This window comes from Manihot esculenta, chromosome 5, assembly GCF_001659605.2.
Source record: "Manihot esculenta cultivar AM560-2 chromosome 5, M.esculenta_v8, whole genome shotgun sequence".
NCBI classification, from domain to species: Eukaryota; Viridiplantae; Streptophyta; class Magnoliopsida; order Malpighiales; family Euphorbiaceae; genus Manihot; species Manihot esculenta.
Window position 1 is genome coordinate 297,726 of NC_035165.2, and position 20,814 is coordinate 318,539.

The 20,814-nt window shown below is 34.9% G+C and overlaps 2 protein-coding genes and 1 non-coding gene across 5 annotated transcripts; all 3 read right to left on the reverse strand.

Annotated features, from left to right (window-relative positions):
* Positions 1 to 1,555: 1,555 nt before the first annotated feature.
* Positions 1,556 to 8,888, reverse strand: LOC110614731 (DNA replication licensing factor MCM7). Of its 2 annotated transcripts, XM_021756368.2 has the most exons (15): positions 8,724 to 8,888; positions 8,583 to 8,650; positions 8,408 to 8,467; positions 8,064 to 8,287; positions 7,277 to 7,454; positions 6,897 to 7,019; positions 6,704 to 6,793; positions 6,306 to 6,448; positions 5,328 to 5,505; positions 4,520 to 4,711; positions 4,074 to 4,246; positions 3,657 to 3,860; positions 3,022 to 3,187; positions 2,423 to 2,644; positions 1,556 to 1,822 (listed from the first exon to the last, which is right to left on the reverse strand). In XM_021756368.2, the coding sequence occupies exons 1-15, from the start codon at positions 8,752 to 8,754 to the stop codon at positions 1,718 to 1,720; spliced, it is 2,157 nt and encodes a 718-aa protein (XP_021612060.1). In that variant the 5' UTR covers positions 8,755 to 8,888; the 3' UTR covers positions 1,556 to 1,717. The 2 variants fall into 2 exon arrangements, with proteins under 2 accessions (XP_021612060.1, XP_021612061.1); XM_021756369.2 differs by lacking the exon at positions 1,556 to 1,822 and having other exon boundaries at positions 2,569 to 2,693.
* A 115-nt stretch (positions 8,889 to 9,003) lies between these two features.
* Positions 9,004 to 9,075, reverse strand: TRNAH-GUG. The gene has a single exon. It is a non-coding gene; the product is annotated as a tRNA-His (tRNA).
* A 1,053-nt stretch (positions 9,076 to 10,128) lies between these two features.
* LOC110615565 (vacuolar protein sorting-associated protein 51 homolog) lies at positions 10,129 to 18,735 on the reverse strand. 2 transcript variants are annotated; one of them, XM_021757495.2, is made up of 20 exons: positions 18,195 to 18,735; positions 17,905 to 18,044; positions 17,671 to 17,725; positions 17,458 to 17,565; positions 16,776 to 16,874; positions 16,553 to 16,630; positions 16,238 to 16,315; positions 15,920 to 16,051; positions 15,676 to 15,776; positions 15,466 to 15,533; positions 14,658 to 14,731; positions 14,457 to 14,523; positions 14,062 to 14,180; positions 13,219 to 13,485; positions 12,995 to 13,111; positions 11,658 to 11,729; positions 11,509 to 11,559; positions 11,099 to 11,335; positions 10,851 to 11,027; positions 10,129 to 10,730 (listed from the first exon to the last, which is right to left on the reverse strand). In XM_021757495.2, the coding sequence occupies exons 1-20, from the start codon at positions 18,363 to 18,365 to the stop codon at positions 10,611 to 10,613; spliced, it is 2,331 nt and encodes a 776-aa protein (XP_021613187.1). In that variant the 5' UTR covers positions 18,366 to 18,735; the 3' UTR covers positions 10,129 to 10,610. The 2 variants fall into 2 exon arrangements, with proteins under 2 accessions (XP_021613187.1, XP_021613188.1); XM_021757496.2 differs by lacking the exon at positions 18,195 to 18,735 and having other exon boundaries at positions 17,671 to 17,787.
* Positions 18,736 to 20,814: the final 2,079 nt, after the last annotated feature.

The following is a 20,814-nucleotide window of genomic DNA, read 5'->3' on the forward strand; positions in this document are numbered from 1 at the left end:
ATATTTTACCCGTAAATTTTATTTTTTTTCATTTTACACATTTAATTTTTAAATTTTAAATAATTTAATCCTTACAAACTGAAATAATATATGAATTACCTCTTTTAACTTTTAATTATTGAATAATTTAATTTCTATGATATAATAGTTCATAAATATCACATGCCAATTATAAAAATTAAATTATTTTACCATTTAAAGTTAAATAAATAAATTAAATTAAATTAAAATTAAAAGAATAAAATGATTTTTCATATGAAAATAAATTGATAAATTATGCATTTCGCCAATTTTATCTGTATAGCAGCTTGTACCTCTCTCTTCCAAAAGGAGAGTTTTTTCTCTTGTTGGATGTTTCTGGTTTCTAGGCTAAGCCCTTTTCTCTGACGATCAGTGTGGCTTTTCCTGCTCCTTCGGACAGGAGAGGCTTCATCTCCTCGCCCGGTGATGAGTCTGTTCTCTTCTCTCACTGAGTGAGATGTAAATATTTTTATTTTTTCTTTTATTTTCTTCCTTTAGATTTGCGAGCTTTAATCGTGAGAGAGTTTTGTTTTGAGTTTAAAAACTGCTTGTTCTTATATTTACTTTGTTTACTTTTTTTTTTTCAGATTTAGTTTCTGGCTACTCCTCGTCGATCTGCAGTTTATAAGACAGTGTTCTTTCTTTAAATAAATCGGATTTATTTTTAGGGATAAAAAATTTCTAGTGACATTACCGATATCTTTCGTCTTAAATGTTTAGTCTCTCAAAAAGTAAAAGAATTTAAAAAAGTGATGCATATAATCCGACAATCCCTTTATCTCAAATCTAGTCCCTTCCTTGATCGGCGAACAGTCGGTCGATTCATTCTGAACTGAATTCAAAAAATCAAAATATATATTTTAGAGAATTAAATTAAACCAAAAATAAAAATTAATTTAACTGAATCAAATTAAAATAAATCAATTCGATTCGATTCGGTCACTCAAAAATTAATTATCCAACTCATAACAAATCTTAACCAATATTTCATTCTAAAAAAAATCAGAATTGCAAATGGCAAAAATAAATTTCTAAATACAGGTGAAAGACGGAGATTAAGATATTCAACCAAATTTCTTATCCAATAAATTTTATATTCCAACAAAAACTTAGCAAAACTTTCAAACAAAAACTCTTTACTTTTTGTAAATTTTCATTTATGATAATTTCTCCATTCATTGAGAAAAATAAATGATGATTTGCAAATTTCTCAACCAATAAATCTTTATATTCGAAGCGAAACAAACTAAATTCAATAACTCGTGTCGTCTTTTGCTTCTCTTTCTTGTGTCGTCTTTTGCTTCTCTTTCTTGGCCATGGAGTTTGACCTTTGCAGCCAAAAATAGCGCGAAAGAGAATTGCTCGGTATACAATGGTTTTACGGTTCGAAGACTAAACAACTATAGTAACTTATTGTACATGGAATTATGTTTATTAATTTTCTGATTTAAAAAAATACGAACTTTTCCATACATTATCCTACCATCTTTACTTTCCATCTCAACAGTGCCAGTTATTACCAAAATGCTCAAGCTACAACACTAATAATTAACGTTTGTCATTTGAAAATTAGAATCCACATTAAAGCAGTGTATGTTACCAAAGATCTCTCACTAAATCTTTTCAATGCTGATTAATCCAGACAACTAAATTCATAAAAGGAAAAGCAACTACCATAATAATTTACAATAAGAGGTCAAGCATCAATAAACCGGATATCAAAGGTGTGGGGATGTATCTGCCACACATTTAAGGCTGCATATTCCTCTAAACATTCTTTCAACTGAGCTTCACTGTATCCCTGTTCACAAACACCCATCTCATGCAATCAGAAGACTTCATGTAATTGAGGGACAAAATTGCAAATTTTGGTCTGAAGTAGAAGAATCTCAAAACAAAAGTCAACCCAGCATAAACAATAAAAATAAGAATGTCAAATTTGAGCACCAGCGACCCCTAATGGCTTACTTAATGCACATTAAGCTTAAATTAAAGGTGAAAGAAAAAATAAATAAGGCTGCCCAACATAATTATGCGTCGAGATAATGATTTCATAAAATTTTATTTTTATCCTATACATTTCCAGAACATTATCATCCCATCAGGTTTGTTCGGATCAAATGATCCAAGTATTGGAATATGACCTCGCGATAATGCACTCCTGATGGAGCCATAAAGCGTAGCACATGTTCCACATAATTGGTGGTGAATAACAAACCAAGGAACCGGATTTGACAATCCTAACAGGCATTTCCTAATTCCAGAATTGTGGACAATTTTCCAGCTCAAGTTACTACTTTTGGAAGAAAGCTCATATGCATGTTGTGACCCCAGACCCCAAGCCCCAGTACATTTTTTAGGTTTTCAGATAATGAAGAAAAGACAAATAAAATTCACTCACCTTTCTAGAGATCCAGTTGAGCGCATGGGCATAGCTGACATCCAGTGTATTGGTCCTTGCAGCTTCATCCCTCAAGATTGAATATATATCAGAGATAGCATCCAGACCAGATCTCTGACGATCATCAGAATATAAAGAGAACTTCGACATCTGCATTAACCTTAGTGCTTCATCCACATCACTCTGAGCCACAGTTTCTGAGAATCGTAGTCTTGCTAAAGCCTGAAACAATATGAGATCGATTTCATCACAAATGTAGTCTTGCTAAAGCCTGTAACCAAATGAGATGAGTTTCATCATAGTCTCGGCATAATCAAATCGGAAAGATTCATTATGAATTTATATAGTTGTTTTTATATGTGGGTTGAACTGGCATCTTATATCCAATCCATTTGACAGCATAAGACCAGCATCTGAAACCTTTTGCTTCTTACGCTTCTTTAACCAGAATAAGTGGGTCAAGAGCTACTATTTCCGGTCTGCAATCATTCAAGGTAGCAGCCCTACCCTTTGCCTCACCTGGACTGAACTGATTGCCTTAAACACCTCAATTTACATAGTCTATTATGAATAAGAATTAAATGAAAATTGGGACTTACAGCTGATATGCGAAGGATGCTAAGAAGAGTTCTAACAGTTGTGTAGGAATGTGGGGCATTTGACTTTGCTTCTTCCTGTCGAATGCTGGAATATGCAGTAGCAATATACTCCTCCAGCTCCTTGGGGACGTAAGGTGACAATCTCCTAGCAGCTGAAATGTATGCTCTGCAAAGCATTACAAGGAAAAGTAGTCAATTTAATGCATTTAAACGATAGTCACTTAGAACGAGTTCATTTCATTCCAAATTTTTCACTTGCAGAAAAAATAATAAACAGTAGAAATAATTTATATAAAATTAAGTCAGAGAACCAAAGAGAAGTACTCCCCACTATTGATGCACAACGTAACAGTGTAAATTTGCAAAAACAAATGAAGCTTTGAAATGCGGTGCACATGTGATTATACAAGCAGTAGTATAAAATCCAAGATATAGCATGATATATTGCTTGATCAGTGAGACAGTGACCAAGTATCTTGACACTTATATATATATGTATACACACACATGATTTCTATTGGCATTAGTTGCCTGCTACAAAATAATGATCCAAGGTGTGAAAAATAAAAGATAATTTAGCAGAAAATGCCGAAGAATATTTAATATTGATGTCTCAGTGAAATTTTGGTATTTACCGAAGAATAGATGGTTCAAGTGGAGTGAAACCAAGAGCAGGAGATTCTTTATTCTGGTGCACATAAACAACATGCCTAGCCATTTCAAGATCACTATCCATATCTGCTCGATCAAGGATCAACCACAGAAGGTCAAATCTCGATAGAAGAGCGGGGGGCAAATTGATATTTTCAGCTGGAGTTCTCCTTAGGTCATATCTTCCCCTACAACAAAATATATGTGATCTCTATAGTCAACAAGGGTTTTACAAAGATTCATGCAAAGAAAACAGAAGGATTCTTTTGTTTATTAGATGGAAAAAAGGAAAGGGAAAAGAAAGGGAGACTGCCGCATGTTGTCAGAAGCCACAAGTAGCAAAAGCAACATGATTTCAGCTTGTCAAATTACAATTGGTAACATCAGGAAGGTTGTTGTACCAGGCTGGATTAGCAGCAGCAAGTACAGCAGTTCTTGCATTCAGAGACGTGGTGATCCCAGCTTTTGCAATGCTTACAGTCTGCTGCTCCATGACTTCATGAATCGCTGTACGATCTGATTCATCCATCTTGTCGAACTCATCAATAGCACATATACCCATATCAGCTAGAACCTGAAACAGATTAAAAGTTCTTAAAACAAATCGCAAATTTCCTGATAACCAGTTGACCACTATTAAATCTTAAATAATTATAATCAGAACATTAAAAGATTAGATCATTTCATCTGAACAAGGCCAATATAATTGATTGCTTGGTTGTATATCATTTTATGCCTGCATGAAATGAATCCAAATTTTTCTGTCATCTCAGACATCTAAGTAGAGATCACCATCCTTTTTAAGAAAGTTCAACTATTGCACAACAGAAAGAAGTACAACTCTCACCAAAGCTCCCCCTTCTAGGACCATCTCGTTTGTGACCGGATCCTTCTGGACAGCAGCAGTCAGGCCAACCCCACTGCTTCCTCTGCCAGTAGTATACACTGCCCTGGGCGCTACATTTATTATGTGCTTCAGAAGTTGACTTTTGGCAACCCCAGGATCACCCATCAAACATAAGTGCAGATCTCCTCTAATCTGAAATTTCATTGAATTACATATTCTTTAGCAGTATCATGAAAAGAACTATAACACAGATTGCACTGACTAGTATCATCACAATCATATACAAATGCTACAAAAACCTTATCATTGATAGCAGAAATGAGGCAAATCTCTGAATTGACAAAAACTACTTGTATATGCTAACCACAAAGGTAAGCTGGTAACAGGCAACTATCCACCCACAACCACCAAAAAGGGAAAGAAAGAAAAAATACAGAACTGCAATTTGTTTGCAGTTGCATTCTTCAGGAATAAAGCAGATAAAACTACAAAGACTGACTCATTTCATTAAACTACTTATTTTATTAGAAGAGAACTTTTATTAATAGAGAAGGAATGAATATTTACAAAGAGGATACCTATTCGAAACAACATTATACAAAAAAATACACAAAAAATTAGGCTGAGAACAATAGTGCTCTCCAGTAAACTGAATAAGAAGCATAAGCCTATAGAGAAGCCTAGAGACCCACTATATCACACAGCAGATCAGAAGACATCTGTTTTAACTTTATCGCTTGAATCAATAATAAGCATAAATAGATCTTCTGACAAGCATACAAACACCATGCAGTAAGATGTGCATTACCTTCATTCCATCCTTCAGCTTCCGGTGAGGAGCACCCACAAGAAGAAGAAGTAATGCCTTTTTAATATCTTCATGTCCATAAATTTCAGGTGCTAATGATCTCGCCAACTTATTATAAATATCACCATCCTCAGCAAGACGTGCAATCTGTTCTTCCTCATCACCTCTGAGTTCATACCTGCAATAAAGCACAACTGAGTACATCTGCCAAAGACTTTTTTGTGCCATTCAGGTAATGCTTGCCAAAACAATAACAAAAGAGCCTTCGCCTAAATGTGAATTAACCCAAGATGAATGTGTTTCCTCAAATAGTGATGCTAGCAAGTTATTTAAGACAAATTCTCATGCAAAGATATTTTACTTTCCAGTCTCCAATAACAAGCCGCTAAGAGGAAAATAACATATACCAGTACGTAGAGTTATAAACTTATCCATTACAGATTGTCAATTTCCCAAGATTGGCAAGCAGACTGACAAGTATTAATAAGTTTGGATAATGAGAAATTTCTAAAATGTTAACTTCTATTCTAGATTCACAAGGACAAGTACAGAAAGGAGCAAAGATGAGAAAATCTCAGTGCTTACTTCACTTATATTTTCGCAATTGCACATCCACATGTAATAAATTTTCCCCATATTATCATGACCAAATTGTCAAATAGTCAAATAAAGTTTATGATTGCTTTCTATATCCCCAATTCTTTTCCATCTTCCTATAAATTTCACCATTCTGTTGCTCTGTATGAGATATGAATACAAGTTTTACTATTGAAAGAATAACATCAAAAAATGGTTTTATTTTTGGAATGAAGGAACTCAAGTTACTGAACAAATTGCCTTTCCGAGTTCAGTAATTAAAAGAGGACAACTATCGATAAGAAAATATGATTTTGATATTGGCAAAGTTGAGACAAGTAATTTTGAAAATTAAAGTGACATTAATGCCTTCTGATAATGGAAAACTAGAAACTTCCTTACTCTTCATATTTTTTCTTGAAATGAGTGACAGACATGGCCTCCAAGTATGTATCAGCAACTAAGCCAGCACGAAGTGCTCTGAAACCAGTGTAAGGAATTGGGAGAAAGATCCCTGATAATTCAACAACATCACCTGGAGCTACCTGAGATGAACAAAAAGGAAAAAATCAGGTACAAACTAAATGTACAAGTACCAAACGTGACAATCTCAACATTTTTTTTCTTTTCTTTGAGTGGTATTTCTGAATAAGGCTGAAATAAAGGTAGTCAAGTATTTATATAGGAAAAAGGATATCCAAAACAGTTCAGCTATGCCATTTCAATAAAACAAGCCGCTGAGATCTAATGCAATTTATCATAAGCAAATTTGCCTCTGCAAAATTCATGAACTCACAAACCTTTCTTGTGAGTTCCCCTCTAAAATGAACAGTCATTGACCGTGGAATATGACCCTTTGGAACATGCTCTGCCAACTCTTGAATCTTCGCCTGCATAAACCAGCTTTATATAGCTTTTTGAAAATCCAAACACAAAGAACTGTTGTTTGCTTTTGAAATTTATTTATAACTGAAAACTAAATTACATAATTACCTCCTGAAACTTAAGAAATTTTGATGCTCTGAGTTGAAGAATAAGGTTTCCGTTTGCTTTATTTGTTTTACAACGTTTACTTGGGCACTCAAACAAGGGCATGAACACTCTAGCAGTTACTTCCTGTTTGATGCAGGAGAGAAAACGTGAATCAACAGTAATGGAATTAAGCATAGATTCCCAAAATTTCCAACTCACATTCAATTGAGTGGGAAAGAGGGGAGGGGGGATTAGGACAATATCATCAATGGCCAATATTCAAGTCAGATATATTTGACAATGAGAATAAAGATCTTCATCTAATCCCTGCTAAGAATATATTGGCCAGCAAAATCTGACATCAGTAGTTTCAGCAATGTCTAGATAGTAGTATTCATTACCTGGTAAATTTCAAAACCGCAGTCTTCACATGTATACACAGCTACCTGCATTAGTGGCTTAACATCCGAGCATCGGGTCACAATACCAGATATCCTTACAAGCTGGCCAATATATGAAGCCTTAACCTCTCTAATAGTAAATGGCCGTCCCTTTGAAGGTGCTCTAATATAAACTTCACTGAATCCATGGAGAATGAGTTTAGATCAACAAAGTAAGTCCATCTCAATAAGTCACAGCACATCATGCCCAGAACTATAATAGGAAGCAGACAAATTACTCAGAAAAACGCCATAGTAAATTGTATTTACATAGGATGATGTACTCAAAAACCAAAATCTAATAGCTGATAAAAGAGTGTTTGTCTGTTTGAGCTGACAATAAATCATGCAGAAATGAACAGCCAGGATTAACCTTTTATAGTCAATGCAAAAACTGCTAAAATGTGCACCCAGCATTCAGAAAATCAAGCAGTTACAAACAATCAAGCCAAATAACCAGGTTAAAAAATGGGATTGGTGATGATAATGGTTAGAAGTACCAGAGTTGTTCAGAGTTTGTAATGCTAAATTTAACTGATATTTTTAATTTCACAAAATTCGAATCTCCAAATTCTTTCAAGCTTGCAAAACAATCTAGCAACATAACACTGGAAGATACAGATATGCTTAAATTAAGAAAATCCAGCAATCAGCCGCAGATTAAATTTAAAAAATCATCCCTAGACAACAAGTCTAGCACAAATCAATAGCATTTCAAGCAAATGAGTTTTTCCTAGGAGAAACTCACTAGTAACGCTTGATCTCAGCAGGCATCTTCTGCTGCGGATCAGAATCATCAGTATTCTCAGTCGCATCCTCAGTTCTTTGAGTCATTAATATATCATGGTCATCATCTGGAAAAGGCTCGGTGGGCTCTGGCATGACGTCATCAATTGCAGATGCAAAAATTCCAATATATCGACGGGTGTTCTCAGTCACCCGTCTAAAGAACTCTTCATCCAAGTCCTTGTACTGCAACATGTCAATCAATGAAATTAGGGTTAGTTTTCCGTTTCCAAGCTAAAAACCAAATGTGAGAACTGGAAATAAGATAGTGATATAAGATGCAGAAAGGGAAGAAAATGAATTCACATTAAGGAGGTCCTCGAGATCGATCTGGACTGCACGACTCTTATGATTTGCAACATCTTGCTGAAGAGAAGAGAAAAGAACAATTAGAGCTGATTCGCAGTGGTTTCTTCACGCATATCAAAATTTGGAGACCAAAATGGGGAAATGTTAAGAGAACAAATTGGAGGAAACTTACAAGAATGTTGATGTATTTGGCTTCGCCATTTGCATCGGCGAAATTGGAAAGGAAATCCTTTGCGAGAACTAACGAAAAAGAAAACATCATTAGACAAATCTATAAGAAAGAAAGAAATAAAGCCGGAGAAGTAGATCCTACCTTTGTCCGCGTTGAAGTCGAAGTCCTTCATGGTTCAGCGACGAGGAGTACGAGAGAGAGAGAGGGGCAGGGGTAGGACGGCGAGGAAGACTGAAAGAGGATGAGAGCAGGGGTTTGGCGCGAAATGATGCGAGGGAAGGATGTTTTTTTGGCGGGAAATAACGAGGACGGCGTAACTTATAGAAAACGGGTAGGTGTATTTTAATATCTTGCAACTTGATGACGTACGTTCAGGATCTGAACTCCAAAAGGCATGAATGATAAGCTAAAAAGAGGAATGTGTGGCTGCTGGGATTCGAGCCCAGGTCTCTACGGCCACAACGTAGAATTCTTACCACTAAACTACAGCCACTTGTTGATAATTGTTCGTTTATGTTTTAAAAATCATAAACAAGAAGCACAATATTTCGTCTGGGTTTTTTCTTTTATGAGAGTTTCTGGAGTTGGATCGAATACTAGATCCTGACTTCCATAGTTGAACACCTCAAGATTTGATCCTCAGTGCCCACAATCTATTACAAAACAAATAAGAATCCACTTGGTAAGCTTTAATCAATGAAAAATCATTATGAAATTCTGAGTCTTAATGAAATTAATCATTTGGTATTTATAATTCTAAATTTCAATTGAAATATTCGTGATAATTTCAAAATAAAACTCTTTTAAGTAATTCTGTTAAGTAATTCCATGATTTTAAACTAACTAGTTATTATGGAGACACACATAATGTGTTCTTCAATTAATTATATTTTCTTTTCATATAAAATTAAAATAAATCAAATATTTGTTTATATTTCATTAAAAAGTTACATATCATATCTTGCATTTTCCTATATGAAACTGATATTTAGTAACGTTGTGTTAGTATATAATAACTATATATTTTATTGGTCTCTAATACGTATTCCATCTTATATTTGCTTATTTTAGAGTTATTTCACTTTCCTACCAGCCCTTTTCACCTCTAAAAGTAAAAATTTCGAAGGACTGGAGCTACCGGATGCCAGGTTGCATTTGGCAACAGGATCATATTTGTCATAATTCTCCCTTCATTTCTCCTGATTTCTTCCTATTTAGTTTTCCTTCAAGGAACACGATTGCTTCATCATATACAAAGGATCAAGCCACTTATGTTGTCGTTTTCTTTGTTAAAATCAAATGCGATCTGTCCATACTAATTAACCGAAATAGTTAATTCACAAGCACCAGAAATGCCCACGCTGCGTTCGGCCCTAGGGTTTTTCTCCTTTCCCTCTTTTTTCTTTCCCATAAGAAATCCTAAAAAACGAAAAAAGAAAATTACAAATTTGACCACTCAGAACTATCACGTTATTCTCTTCAAGAAAAGCATACCAGGAAAAAAAGGGACAAATCTACCAGAGTAATGCCTTTCTAACACCAACAGTAAAATAAAGGTTGTTTGATTTCAAATGGAAACAAAAGGCTAAAATAGCAAGATCGAGAACCACAAATTTCAAGCTCCCACTATCCTCCTGGAACATTAAATTACCAGAACAAACCCTTTCTGTTTACTAAACGTAATAACCTTTATACAAACTAGTATACGCTTCACGACACAAAAATGAAGCAAATTAAGTCAGGCCCCCCAGGGGCCAGAGAGAGAACTGTCAAGAGCACACTTCTCGGGATCAGGAGCTACAACGGGTCAAACCACAGGCTTGAAACACTAGACACAAAATTTCCCGGCTATATATCCAGGATTTGGCAAACTTATTAGCAGCCTCTTGATTGAATCAGATCATCTTAATACACAAAAGATGACCAAGGATACCGGTGAAGCTTCTTACTTTTTTATAATTTCAGTCGGATTCTTTTGACACTTCTTGATGATAAAAACAATGTAATCACAAATTTGAACCTCCCTAATTATGGAGCAATTGCATTCTGTTCTCTCTTTTTGGCCAACTTTGCTTGTATTAGTTTGTCCAAGATGGGAGGCTCCAGAGGAGTAGGATCAAGACAACGTTCTGAAGCACCAACAGTCACCTGCTCCATGGAAAACACATGCCTATCATTTCTAGACAAAAAATGTCAAAACTAACCGTGAAAATTGATGGTAGCTTCTATGACAAGGGCAAAAATCTAGATCAAGCTCACTTTTACTACCTCATCAAGTAAAAAGTCAATGACTGCTTCATCTTCAACAGTTTCCCTTACAGGTGCTCTTAGGAACTGAATATCCAACTGAATTTGCTGAAACCCACTCCGATTGAAAGTCTTGAGTCTGACAAATTCTAGCAAACTCTTAAGGCAAAGTTTTACTATAGTGGTTACCACAGATTCCTGCAACCACAAGCAGACATGTTAATTCATTACCACTGGTAGCTAATCCTCTGACAAAGTCAGTCCAATACCTGTGTAAATTCAGTTTTTGTAAAAATCTCAACTTTTTGCTTGAACAATTTTGCTAGGTGGGTTTCCAGAAGCTGGCTCCTGGCCCTCTGGGTATTTATATTTGTCCTACTCATTTTATCATCTCGTAATGGATTGCTGCGAGAGGACGTGGTGCTACCATTGCTTTCAGAGCGACGATGCTTGCGAAGAACTCCTTGTGGTAGAAGCTGCTTCACTTCAGAACCTACTGCTTCCAACTGTAAGAACAGATCGAAGTTGGACTTTTCCCCAAAAAGAGAGGTATGTGTTCATGATAAAGGTTTCATAATTGTAAATATAAAAGCTTAAATAAAATTGGCATCTTAAAACCATCTCTAAGTTATTACTTGAGAATTGAGATAATTGAAAGGGGAAGGAACAATAGGCAAACCTCTTGAAGAAATAAATCAACAAACATATGAACTTCTCTTGGTTCCTTGTGCTGTAAAAAAGTTCAAAAATATTAGATAATCAATGTCAAAATATCCCATTTCAGCATGTTCTCTCAAGTCTATGGAATATGGGTAGTCATATACTAACCTTGACCCAGTTTGGAGCTTTAAACCTCTTCTTCAAAAGAAGTGATACTCTCTGAGTTCTCATAGTTATATACTGGACAAAAACATGGAATTAGGTTCTATCCCAAGTTTCAGATATAGATGATCAAATGATCCAGAGCTACTACCAAAAAAATTATATAGCAATCATTAGACGTGCAGACTCATCCAAGAGAGCAAATGCATATCACAGTGAATTATTTTTAAAATTTCCCTGCAACTAAGAGAAGGCCACCAGCATTGCTACATAACCAAAAGAAAAAGGTATGCATGCATGTTAAACCTTAAAAGCCAAATAGCATGCAGAGCAAATGATATCACATCAGTGACTGATGTTTCAAATTTCCTTAAAACTAACAGAAGCCACGAGCATTGATAAAGAACAAGAAGGAAAATTGACAAAATGCAGTAACGTACACATGCATGGTAAACCTTCAAAAGCCAAAACAGCATGTACTTTGTGAAAGCTATTTCCTTCTGATGATACCAAAATCAAAAGGTAACATACAAGCAGAGGTTCCCCTACAAAGATATTCCTCTTTATTTCTTAACAGACTTGCCATTGCTAAGTGTTGAATCCCACATCGGTTGTAGAAGGGGGTCATGTGCCCCTTATATGGGACATAGGCAATCCTCCCCCTTGAGCTAGCTTTTGGGGTGAGTTAGGCCTGACCCAAATTAAACATGGTATCAGAGCCTCCCATCCGATGTTGGGCCTCCTATAAATATGTCACGCACCAGTAAAATTCTAAGCGTGAGGGGGCGTGTTGAATCCCACATCAGTTGTACAAAGGGGTAATGTGCCCTTATATTGGACATAGGCAATCCTCCCCCTTGAGCTAACTTTTGGGGTGTATTGAATCCCACATCGGTAGTAGAAAGGGGTAATGTGCCCCTTATATGGGACATAGGCAATCCTCCCCCTTGAGCTAGCTTTTGGGGTGAGTTAGGCCTGACCCAAATTTAACACTAAGGTTATCATATCTGTCTGATGCAGCAATGATCCACAGCTATAAGAATAAATTCATAAAATGTAATGGGAAAATTCATGATACAACATAATCAGGAGTTTCAGTGAAGTATGGATAGCATGTGGAATAGATAATATTATCCTGTTGGCAGTTTCTGTAAACAATACAGCAATAACTAATGGTTGCAAACAGGCTGAGCTTTGATCACCCCAACATTAGTGCAACAGGTGTTTTGAACTGAATGACAACTCCAATCAGACATGATCAAGTTTCTAATATTGTTTTAATAAATTAATAATGATATACAGGGTGTATAAATAAAATTCAAAACATAGAAAGGATCTCATACGTGATGTAGAAACTCTTCACCAGCTGACCGAAAGATTCGACAAATTTCACCAGGAACAAAAGCAGGCCCACTTTCATAGCCCCGAACACCACTGCCAGAGAAAGAAGTAGCTATTTCCTGGCAATTAGAACATAACTTTGAGGCAAGCCCTAGAGAATATGGAGAATGCTATAATTATGGATATTCCATAAAAAATGATATAAATCTATCATCTAGTTCCTTGCCTCAGTAATTTTTGGGATAGCAGTCTGTTCAATAAAAGCAGAAAGTTGAACCAACACCAAGACAAGACCAGCAAGCACTTTGTCAACTACCAATCCCTCTGTCAAACCTTGTGTCTGGCCGACTGATTTATTTCTTCCAGAAAGTAAGAGGAAACGATTATACAGAGCCCTGAAGAATTCCTGAAATCCTTCTTGCACCCAATCAACAATTGAGTCTCTCAATTTTTGAAGTAACCCTAAGTTGTCATCAAGAAGATGGTGCAGGTCCTGTAATGAATAAAACCCAATAAACCATCAAAAACCTATATTAAAACACCAAAAGTTCTTAAGAGTGATGGAAATGCAAAACTATGAATATTAATTACACATACAAAGGAAATATCAAAGAGAAAAAAGGAAGAGAACTATGAAGTAGGGCAAAAGGTCACAAGTCACAGGCCAATAAGCAAATGGTCACCGTTCTTGCCATCCATTACCCCAACTCATTTATATAAAGAAATAAGTAAATGTATTTTATATATTTTTATATTAACTTATACTTTTTACACATATCATATATGAAATAAATAGAATTTGAATAATCGGGTTTGGGACAAGTTTAGGTAACTCAAATAAATTCTTATTGGTTTCAGAAAGGACTTGAGTTCGAATATGGTGATTTTCGCAGGTATACTACACAGTATCATCCCTAATATCAATTAGGAACTCACCAAATAGCCAGCATGCGCACAAAGCACACAGAAATTTTCAATAGGTAAATATTATAGACATTAAAATGAACATGTATATACACATATTCAGTACATAAAGGAAATTAAAATGCCCATATGACACCAATATTACCACTAAGACATCCATGCTTCCTTTAAGCACAGCATTTTTGCTGGTTTCCAGGGCAACCTGCAAGGCATTCTCTTCCCCTCCCTCCTTTTGTTTCGTACGAATGCTGACAATGAGGGCATCTGCAGGTTTGAACAGAATGCAACTTAGACCATTAAGGCTATATAATGATAAAAAGGTAACAGCCTTTGCTTTTTGGTAAAACAAACACACATCATCCCACAAAATCCAGTTAGTATGTGTTTATGCCACTCCAAGATCCTTTATACAGCCATTATCCATTTCCAAACACCTAAAATAACTACCACAACAACACAAATTAGCCACTGATAAAGTGCACTTTTAGTTATAGAAATGTAAATATAGAAATAAAGCTTCACTAAGATTGTAATAGTAACCTGAGATATCACGCACAAGGTGAGAAAATGTGATCGAAACAAATTGCTTGACAACCTGCTGGGCAGCCTGAAACCAACTAGGACTATGAGCATATCAAGTTCCTTTCTTGGACATAACAATAGATTTTCTCTCATTTCAGATAAAGGCTGAAATGCAGATGGAGATTGTTATAGAGTACAAAAACAAGATTAGAGGACAACCTCCAGTGAGTAATCGGGGAGAAACGACTCATTTAACACTTCATTCATCAGAAGCACATCTCTCCATATGACTCCTGCTTTTGGCAAGGGATTTCAAAAAATAAGATGGGAAGCAACCAATTAAGAAAGATCAACAAATAACATTTACCAAACAAAAGATTAAGTCATCTTTAGGAAGCTTGAGGAGAAACACTTTCAAGAACAATCCAAATGGAAAAAGTTTAATTCATTAGACGAACAGACCAGTAACGTTAAATGCAATTCTGCAAATGCAAAATAAGTTTAACATGATTTGGGCATCCACTATAAGGCCTACCCTAAGAAGACATCCTTTTGACATCATAACAGCATTGCCTATTAAATATTTTTATCCAGATGCAAACCAGTCAAGAACTTCAGTTCCCCCACTATACTTTATGGTGAGGAAGCTCCTCTTCACAGAAATCAGATAAAAAAAGATCCCTGATACTTGCAAGGACGGTGAAACCAAGCAACAAAGACAATAAGTAAAAGCAATGTCAAAGAAGTTTCTTGCATTAGCAGACCATTACATTGCAGGTTATTTACATCACATAGAAGAATACTACACACATATTAGTTGCATAAAGAAAGTTAAGCTCAGATCTTACAACAGCTAGTGGCAACAAAATACCCCAAATGCATGTCCACAAGTAAAGTGACTTGAATGAAAAAGTCGGCAGGATGAAAGATTATAGAAGACAAACTGAATAGCTAACTAGCATTTGTACTTTGTAGAGCAAAAATTATGAATCTCAAGATTAAATGTTGAGAGATTGATAGTACTTACGGAGAATACCCAAAAACTTTGCAACAGAAATCTGTTCCTTGATGCTTTTTTCTGTGATTTCAAAGTGCCTAAAGAAACAAATGTATTAATCAGTTACATAGGAAAACTGCTGTCATGAATTTAAGGTCAAGCCAGCTGCAATCAAGGAAGGCACATAAACAAAAGGCATTATAGAACATTTGACAAGATCTAATGCAGATCCTGACTTACTTGGTAATCAGGTCTTGAGAGAGTTTAACTAGTTGCTTTTCCGAGTCAGGAAATATTACTTGATAAGCTTGGACAGCATTCACAAACTCATGAACAGAAGCCTAAGATTTGATTATTAAAGATAAAGGAAGGTTCTTAGAGAGAGAAATAGACAGAAAATAAACACACCTTACATGAACATGTACTGAGCTAGAGATTCACCATAAAGAATAAATTAGAAGCAATAATTCTTTCTCCTACTCACATCATTTGCAGTAGTAGGAATTGAAGTATCATTAGAGTCCTCCAAAACATTGATTATGTCTTCTGTATTGAGATGAATGTCCTGAAGCGATTGTTCTAACTTTTCAAAAAGTTTAGCCTTTAAGCTGTCCACCTGTCAAAAAATTGGGACATTTGTCATTAAATGCACACCATGTCTAACAATTACATGATAATGTGGACAACTCAATATGTAGGCATAAGAAGAATCCAAAAGCAAAACTACGAAATGTACTCCCTGCTTTCATAAAACTATAGCATGCGGGAAATAGATAATGACAAATGGAAAACCAGTACAAACCGGAAAATCCAACTGTTTAAGAAGCATTGCAGCTTCAGCCCTTGCTTGTATGGATTCAGTATCTGAAAAGAGCTTTCCCTGAATGCCAACACATGCAGTAGATTTAGCATAAACGAAAATACAACACTTGTCTTGCAACCTTAACACTGATACAAGTTAACAGAACTTTCTTCACAATAAGCATTAAATTGCCATGACGTTTTAATCTTTGAGGTGGAATTTTTAACAACAGAAAAAGAAAAATTTACTAATCCCCCCTCCATAAATGTACTGTGACTTGAGGCCAAACCTGACTTGGTAAACAGAAGAAAGTACCTGCAAATTTTTTATAATTGTGGTCATAGCTTCTTCAGATGCTCGCCTACAGTCCTGAAATGATGAATCCCCATATGCCTAGTAATAATAGTACTAAAACAATTAGAATTTTGAAGTATATGACTAGCAAAAGCAAGATGAATAACACCAAAAGCAACTAAAAACAAAATAGTAGCAAAATTCTTGATCAACCCATCAGTGGAGAAGGAAAAGCATAAGTAACCTTAAAAATTGGCATTGCTCCAGTGTAGAACCTGACTGCATCAGCATATGCATCTGATTTAATACACTTCCCAAGTCTAGCAGGTAGATCATATATGAACTGCTCTTTTCCATATAAGAAGAAATCTGTGTGATTAATACATTGCTAAAAACAAGTCTAGCAGGTAGATCATATATGAACTGCTCTTTTCCATATAAGAAGAAATCTGTGTGATTGATACATTGCTAAAAACCAACGCTTGAATTTTGGAGAATAAGTACAGCAAAATTCAAGTAAAATTCGAATTTCTACAGTATCTTCAACTATGAGACCTATATAAACATCACTTTCAAGATTCAACAAGAAAGTGAGAACTAACAGCTACAATAAGCTTAGAGACTTAAGAGTTCAAACAAAAGGACTAGCTGCAAAACAGTTCCAAGACAAACAACTTTGACAACTCCTGAAAAATGTTGGCTAAATAACATGAAAGAAAATATGCACATGTAGGCTCTGGTTAACAATACTAATTGTTTAGCAGTTGTTAGCTATTTTAGCAGCTCATAGTTGTTCTAATAGTGATTAGCCAAACATTATAAGAAGATTTTCATGATTCATTTCCTCAACCTCGCGCCATAGTATTGTTTGCAAGGGTCATAGAGTGCATGTAAATCATGAAAAGGCATGCCAATAATCTGGGTACCTGAAGTTTACGAAGAAGGTTGCGTGTGCGATGCAATTTCTCTATGTGTTCCCTCTTTTCAAAAAGAGATGTGTTTACACCATCACTTCTAGATTGCACTGACATTATCTGCAGTGGTTGGGAGTCTATGTTATTCCTTGCCATTTTACTTTTTCATATGCATGCACAAAAAAGAGCACAGACTCAAACAAGATTGAGATGAAAGTTACATACTTTCTGAAGGAGCTGCTCCATATTTGCCTCCATGCCCACAATATTATTTTTCATCCTGTACATACATCAAAATCATACTAGCAACTTACCAGATGTTCTGAAAAGATAATATGGTTCCTTCACATTTGGCAATGTCAAACAGAACAAATCCAAATGTCCAAGAATAATATAATTGTCAGCAATGGTTCAAAAAAAAAAAAAGAAAAAAAAAAAACAAAGAACGGAAAGCAATACCTCTTGATCGTCTCAGTCGCACTGATGAACTTATTGTAATTTTCATATACTAGCATTTGCAAATCAGTGTCCAAATTTTTTATCTCGGCCGCCATTTCAACATGCTTCTGCAAGAGCCCTTCCAAGTTTGATTTCCGCACCTGCACTAATCTATCTATTAACACTCTGCTTCATCAAATAATTGAAATTAACAAGCAAACTTGTAATTCCCCATGCTTCCAAGTTTCAAACCTCAAAAACAAAACTAAATAAAATTCAATTAAGTGGGATAAAAATGAACAAGGGCGTGCCAAGAGATTCATGTACTGATCAGCGTCAAAGGAGATGGTGTTGATAGCATCTAAGGAAGCGAATTTCGAAGAATTGCTTGATGACATTGCATGATCTGGAGAGTAAAAACTCGATAGCAGATCTCTCATTCTCTTCGCCTTGTCATCCAAAGGCACATCATCTACCCCCATTTTTTCACTTGATCTCTGCTTAACACTTCTCTTCTCACAAAAATATACACTAGTGGATGAAATGATTCTACAGATCGAGCTTGGCGCATAAAGGAATCCGAAATTGCTTGTTTGGATTGCCGCGAGCGTGACGCAGTAGCAGCTTTGAGGCTTATTGAGAAACCAGTTTCCAGTGAAAGAGAAGTTGGCCAAGTCGCGTGGAACCGTGAACAGTATCAGCTCGATCCACAAACCACTCTACTCGCTCCTCTGCCAGGGCCTGTGCCTTGTAACACGCGGTTGGGCTGATTTGTAGAACTAAGCAAGCCACACTGACTCTGGACCAAGCCCGTGAATTTTCCAGTTGAACCCATTGCTTATGTTTGGGAAAATTCATTGTAAATCTCTTCGTTTCTTGATTTTATTTATTGATACTTCATTCTTTAACTAATTATTATTTGAGATCATTATCTATTAAATTTATATTAGGTGAGCCTTCATTTTCCGCACTAATACTGCTTATAAAAAAATATATATTTAAAAATATTTTTCATAAGAAATATTTTATAAGTAAAACATTTTTTATATAAAATATTTTTCTAAAAATAATTTATTTTCTATTCTTTAGTTGCCATTTAAAAATAAAAGATATGAATAAATTTATTTACAGTAATTTAAATAAATTTTTTAAGTCCAAAAAATGACTTTATAGTTTCAATTTCATTAATTTAAAAATAATATTTATTAAGTATTCAAAATGTCTAAAAATGAAAAAAAAAATATTTTTCAACAAACGTTAAATTTTTATATAATATCATTTTTATATAATTTTTTTACGATATTGCAAAATATAGCAAAAATATATATTTTACAATAAAGGGATTAGTCATAAGTACACCAATATGTTGACAAAATATCTTTAAGGCATAATGTGACTTTTATTGATAATAATTCTTGCAATACCCTATAGCATAAATTCTTTAAATATAAAAAACATGAAAATTTTAAATATATAAAAGTACAGAATTAACTATAGCATGTAAAAATAGCTAAACATTTAAGTTTTAAAAAAAAAAATGCTAAAAACATGAATTTTGAAGTTCTGAAATAGAAAGAAACTATATTTGATGGGATTGAAAACCTTAGAATAAAGTTAATAATGTGACATTGTCCCAGTGGGAAATATATGAAGTGTACCCCACCATAAACTTAACAAATAATCTTCATCCTACCAAATATAACCAATGTGAAAATAAACTTTGGCCATCAAACCCACAATGTTCATATTTAATTTTTTTTATTTAAAAAACCATATTCCAATTTTTTTTACTTGTTTTGAGTAACAGAGAAGATATTTCTTAATTTATCTCACATATTATAATATTATTTAAAACTTAAAATATGATATATTTATTAAAATTAAATTAAATTTATTTCATTTAAAAAAGAGTGTTCAAAATATTTATGAATTACTTAATATATATATATTTTTTCCTTTTATCCATACATATGACAGCTGCATTAAAAAGCCCAGAAGGCTGATGACTACAAAGATGATGGTCACTAAAGAAATTAAAGTCCGTCTTCAACACCAACAAACTAAAGCAAAAGCAAATTAAATAAAAAAAATAAAATCAAAAAAACAAAACCAATGGAAGAATAGAAAGACAGAAATGGAGAAATTGATAACATAATATCGATGAATCTCTTAAAATCGCGACTCGTGTGCATGAAAGAGAAAATAATAGTATCCGTTCGAGGATTACCTGTTATGAAATGCAAGTCCAACCTCATCCATGCACGAAGCAGGTAAACCGATTTTATTAAAGCACGCAGATCTGCAATGGAGTTATTATTGTACGTGTAAGTAGAATTGACAAACGAGACGTGAATGATAAGACAGGGTATGACAGAAGCGGTTCAATATTTATTAACCAACTGTCCACCATAAATGAACTGTATGACACTTCTACCTCAATACTCTATCGTCGCATCAGATAGGACGATCTATCATAGCGCACCAGAATGATCAAAGTATTAATACCTCTAAACCGATTATGCAGAGGAACAGATTAAAACAAAAAACAAAAAAAACAAAACCTAGATTCTAGAAGCTAAAAAATGGCTCCAACAATTCTCAACATTCTTAAAGCCGTAAAACCAGTTCGATCCCTTATCTATTTCTCAATCACCCAATCAGATCCATTAACTTCCCTATAAATTAAATCCTTGCCTATGTGCCATCATCTCCTTATCCCATCGAATCTCAGATTTATCAATTGGTGCCGTCTATAGGAATCAACGGAAGATTATCCAATCAATCGGAGTTTTTTAAACATAAACCCACTGAGATAAACCATGTCAAATCAAAAAAACAACCCATCAACACCCATCGGAGACAAAAATCCAACCCTTAAAATCCCAAATCTTTAAAGCTTTTCTATGATGCTGTTTCCATTTTCCCCCACTC

What these genes read in the sequence shown, in the direction of transcription:
- LOC110615565 (XM_021757495.2), bottom strand. Translation starts at nt 18,365, where the DNA reads ATGGGGGTAGATGATGTGCCTTTGGATGACAAGGCGAAGAGAATGAGA. An exon ending in TTAAACAGTTGGATTTTCCG is followed by an intron (nt 16,052 to 16,237) that starts GTTTGTACTGGT and finishes ATTTTTTGACAG; the next exon opens with GTGGACAGCTTAAAGGCTAA. An exon ending in GAAGCATGGATGTCTTAGTG is followed by an intron (nt 13,486 to 14,061) that starts GTAATATTGGTG and finishes TATTCATTACAG; the next exon opens with GACCTGCACCATCTTCTTGA.
- LOC110614731 (XM_021756368.2), bottom strand. Translation starts at nt 8,754, where the DNA reads ATGAAGGACTTCGACTTCAACGCGGACAAAG. An exon ending in GCGGTTTTGAAATTTACCAG is followed by an intron (nt 7,020 to 7,276) that starts GTAATGAATACT and finishes TGCATCAAACAG; the next exon opens with GAAGTAACTGCTAGAGTGTT. An exon ending in TCAACTGGATCTCTAGAAAG is followed by an intron (nt 1,823 to 2,422) that starts GTGAGTGAATTT and finishes GTTTGTGAACAG; the next exon opens with GGATACAGTGAAGCTCAGTT.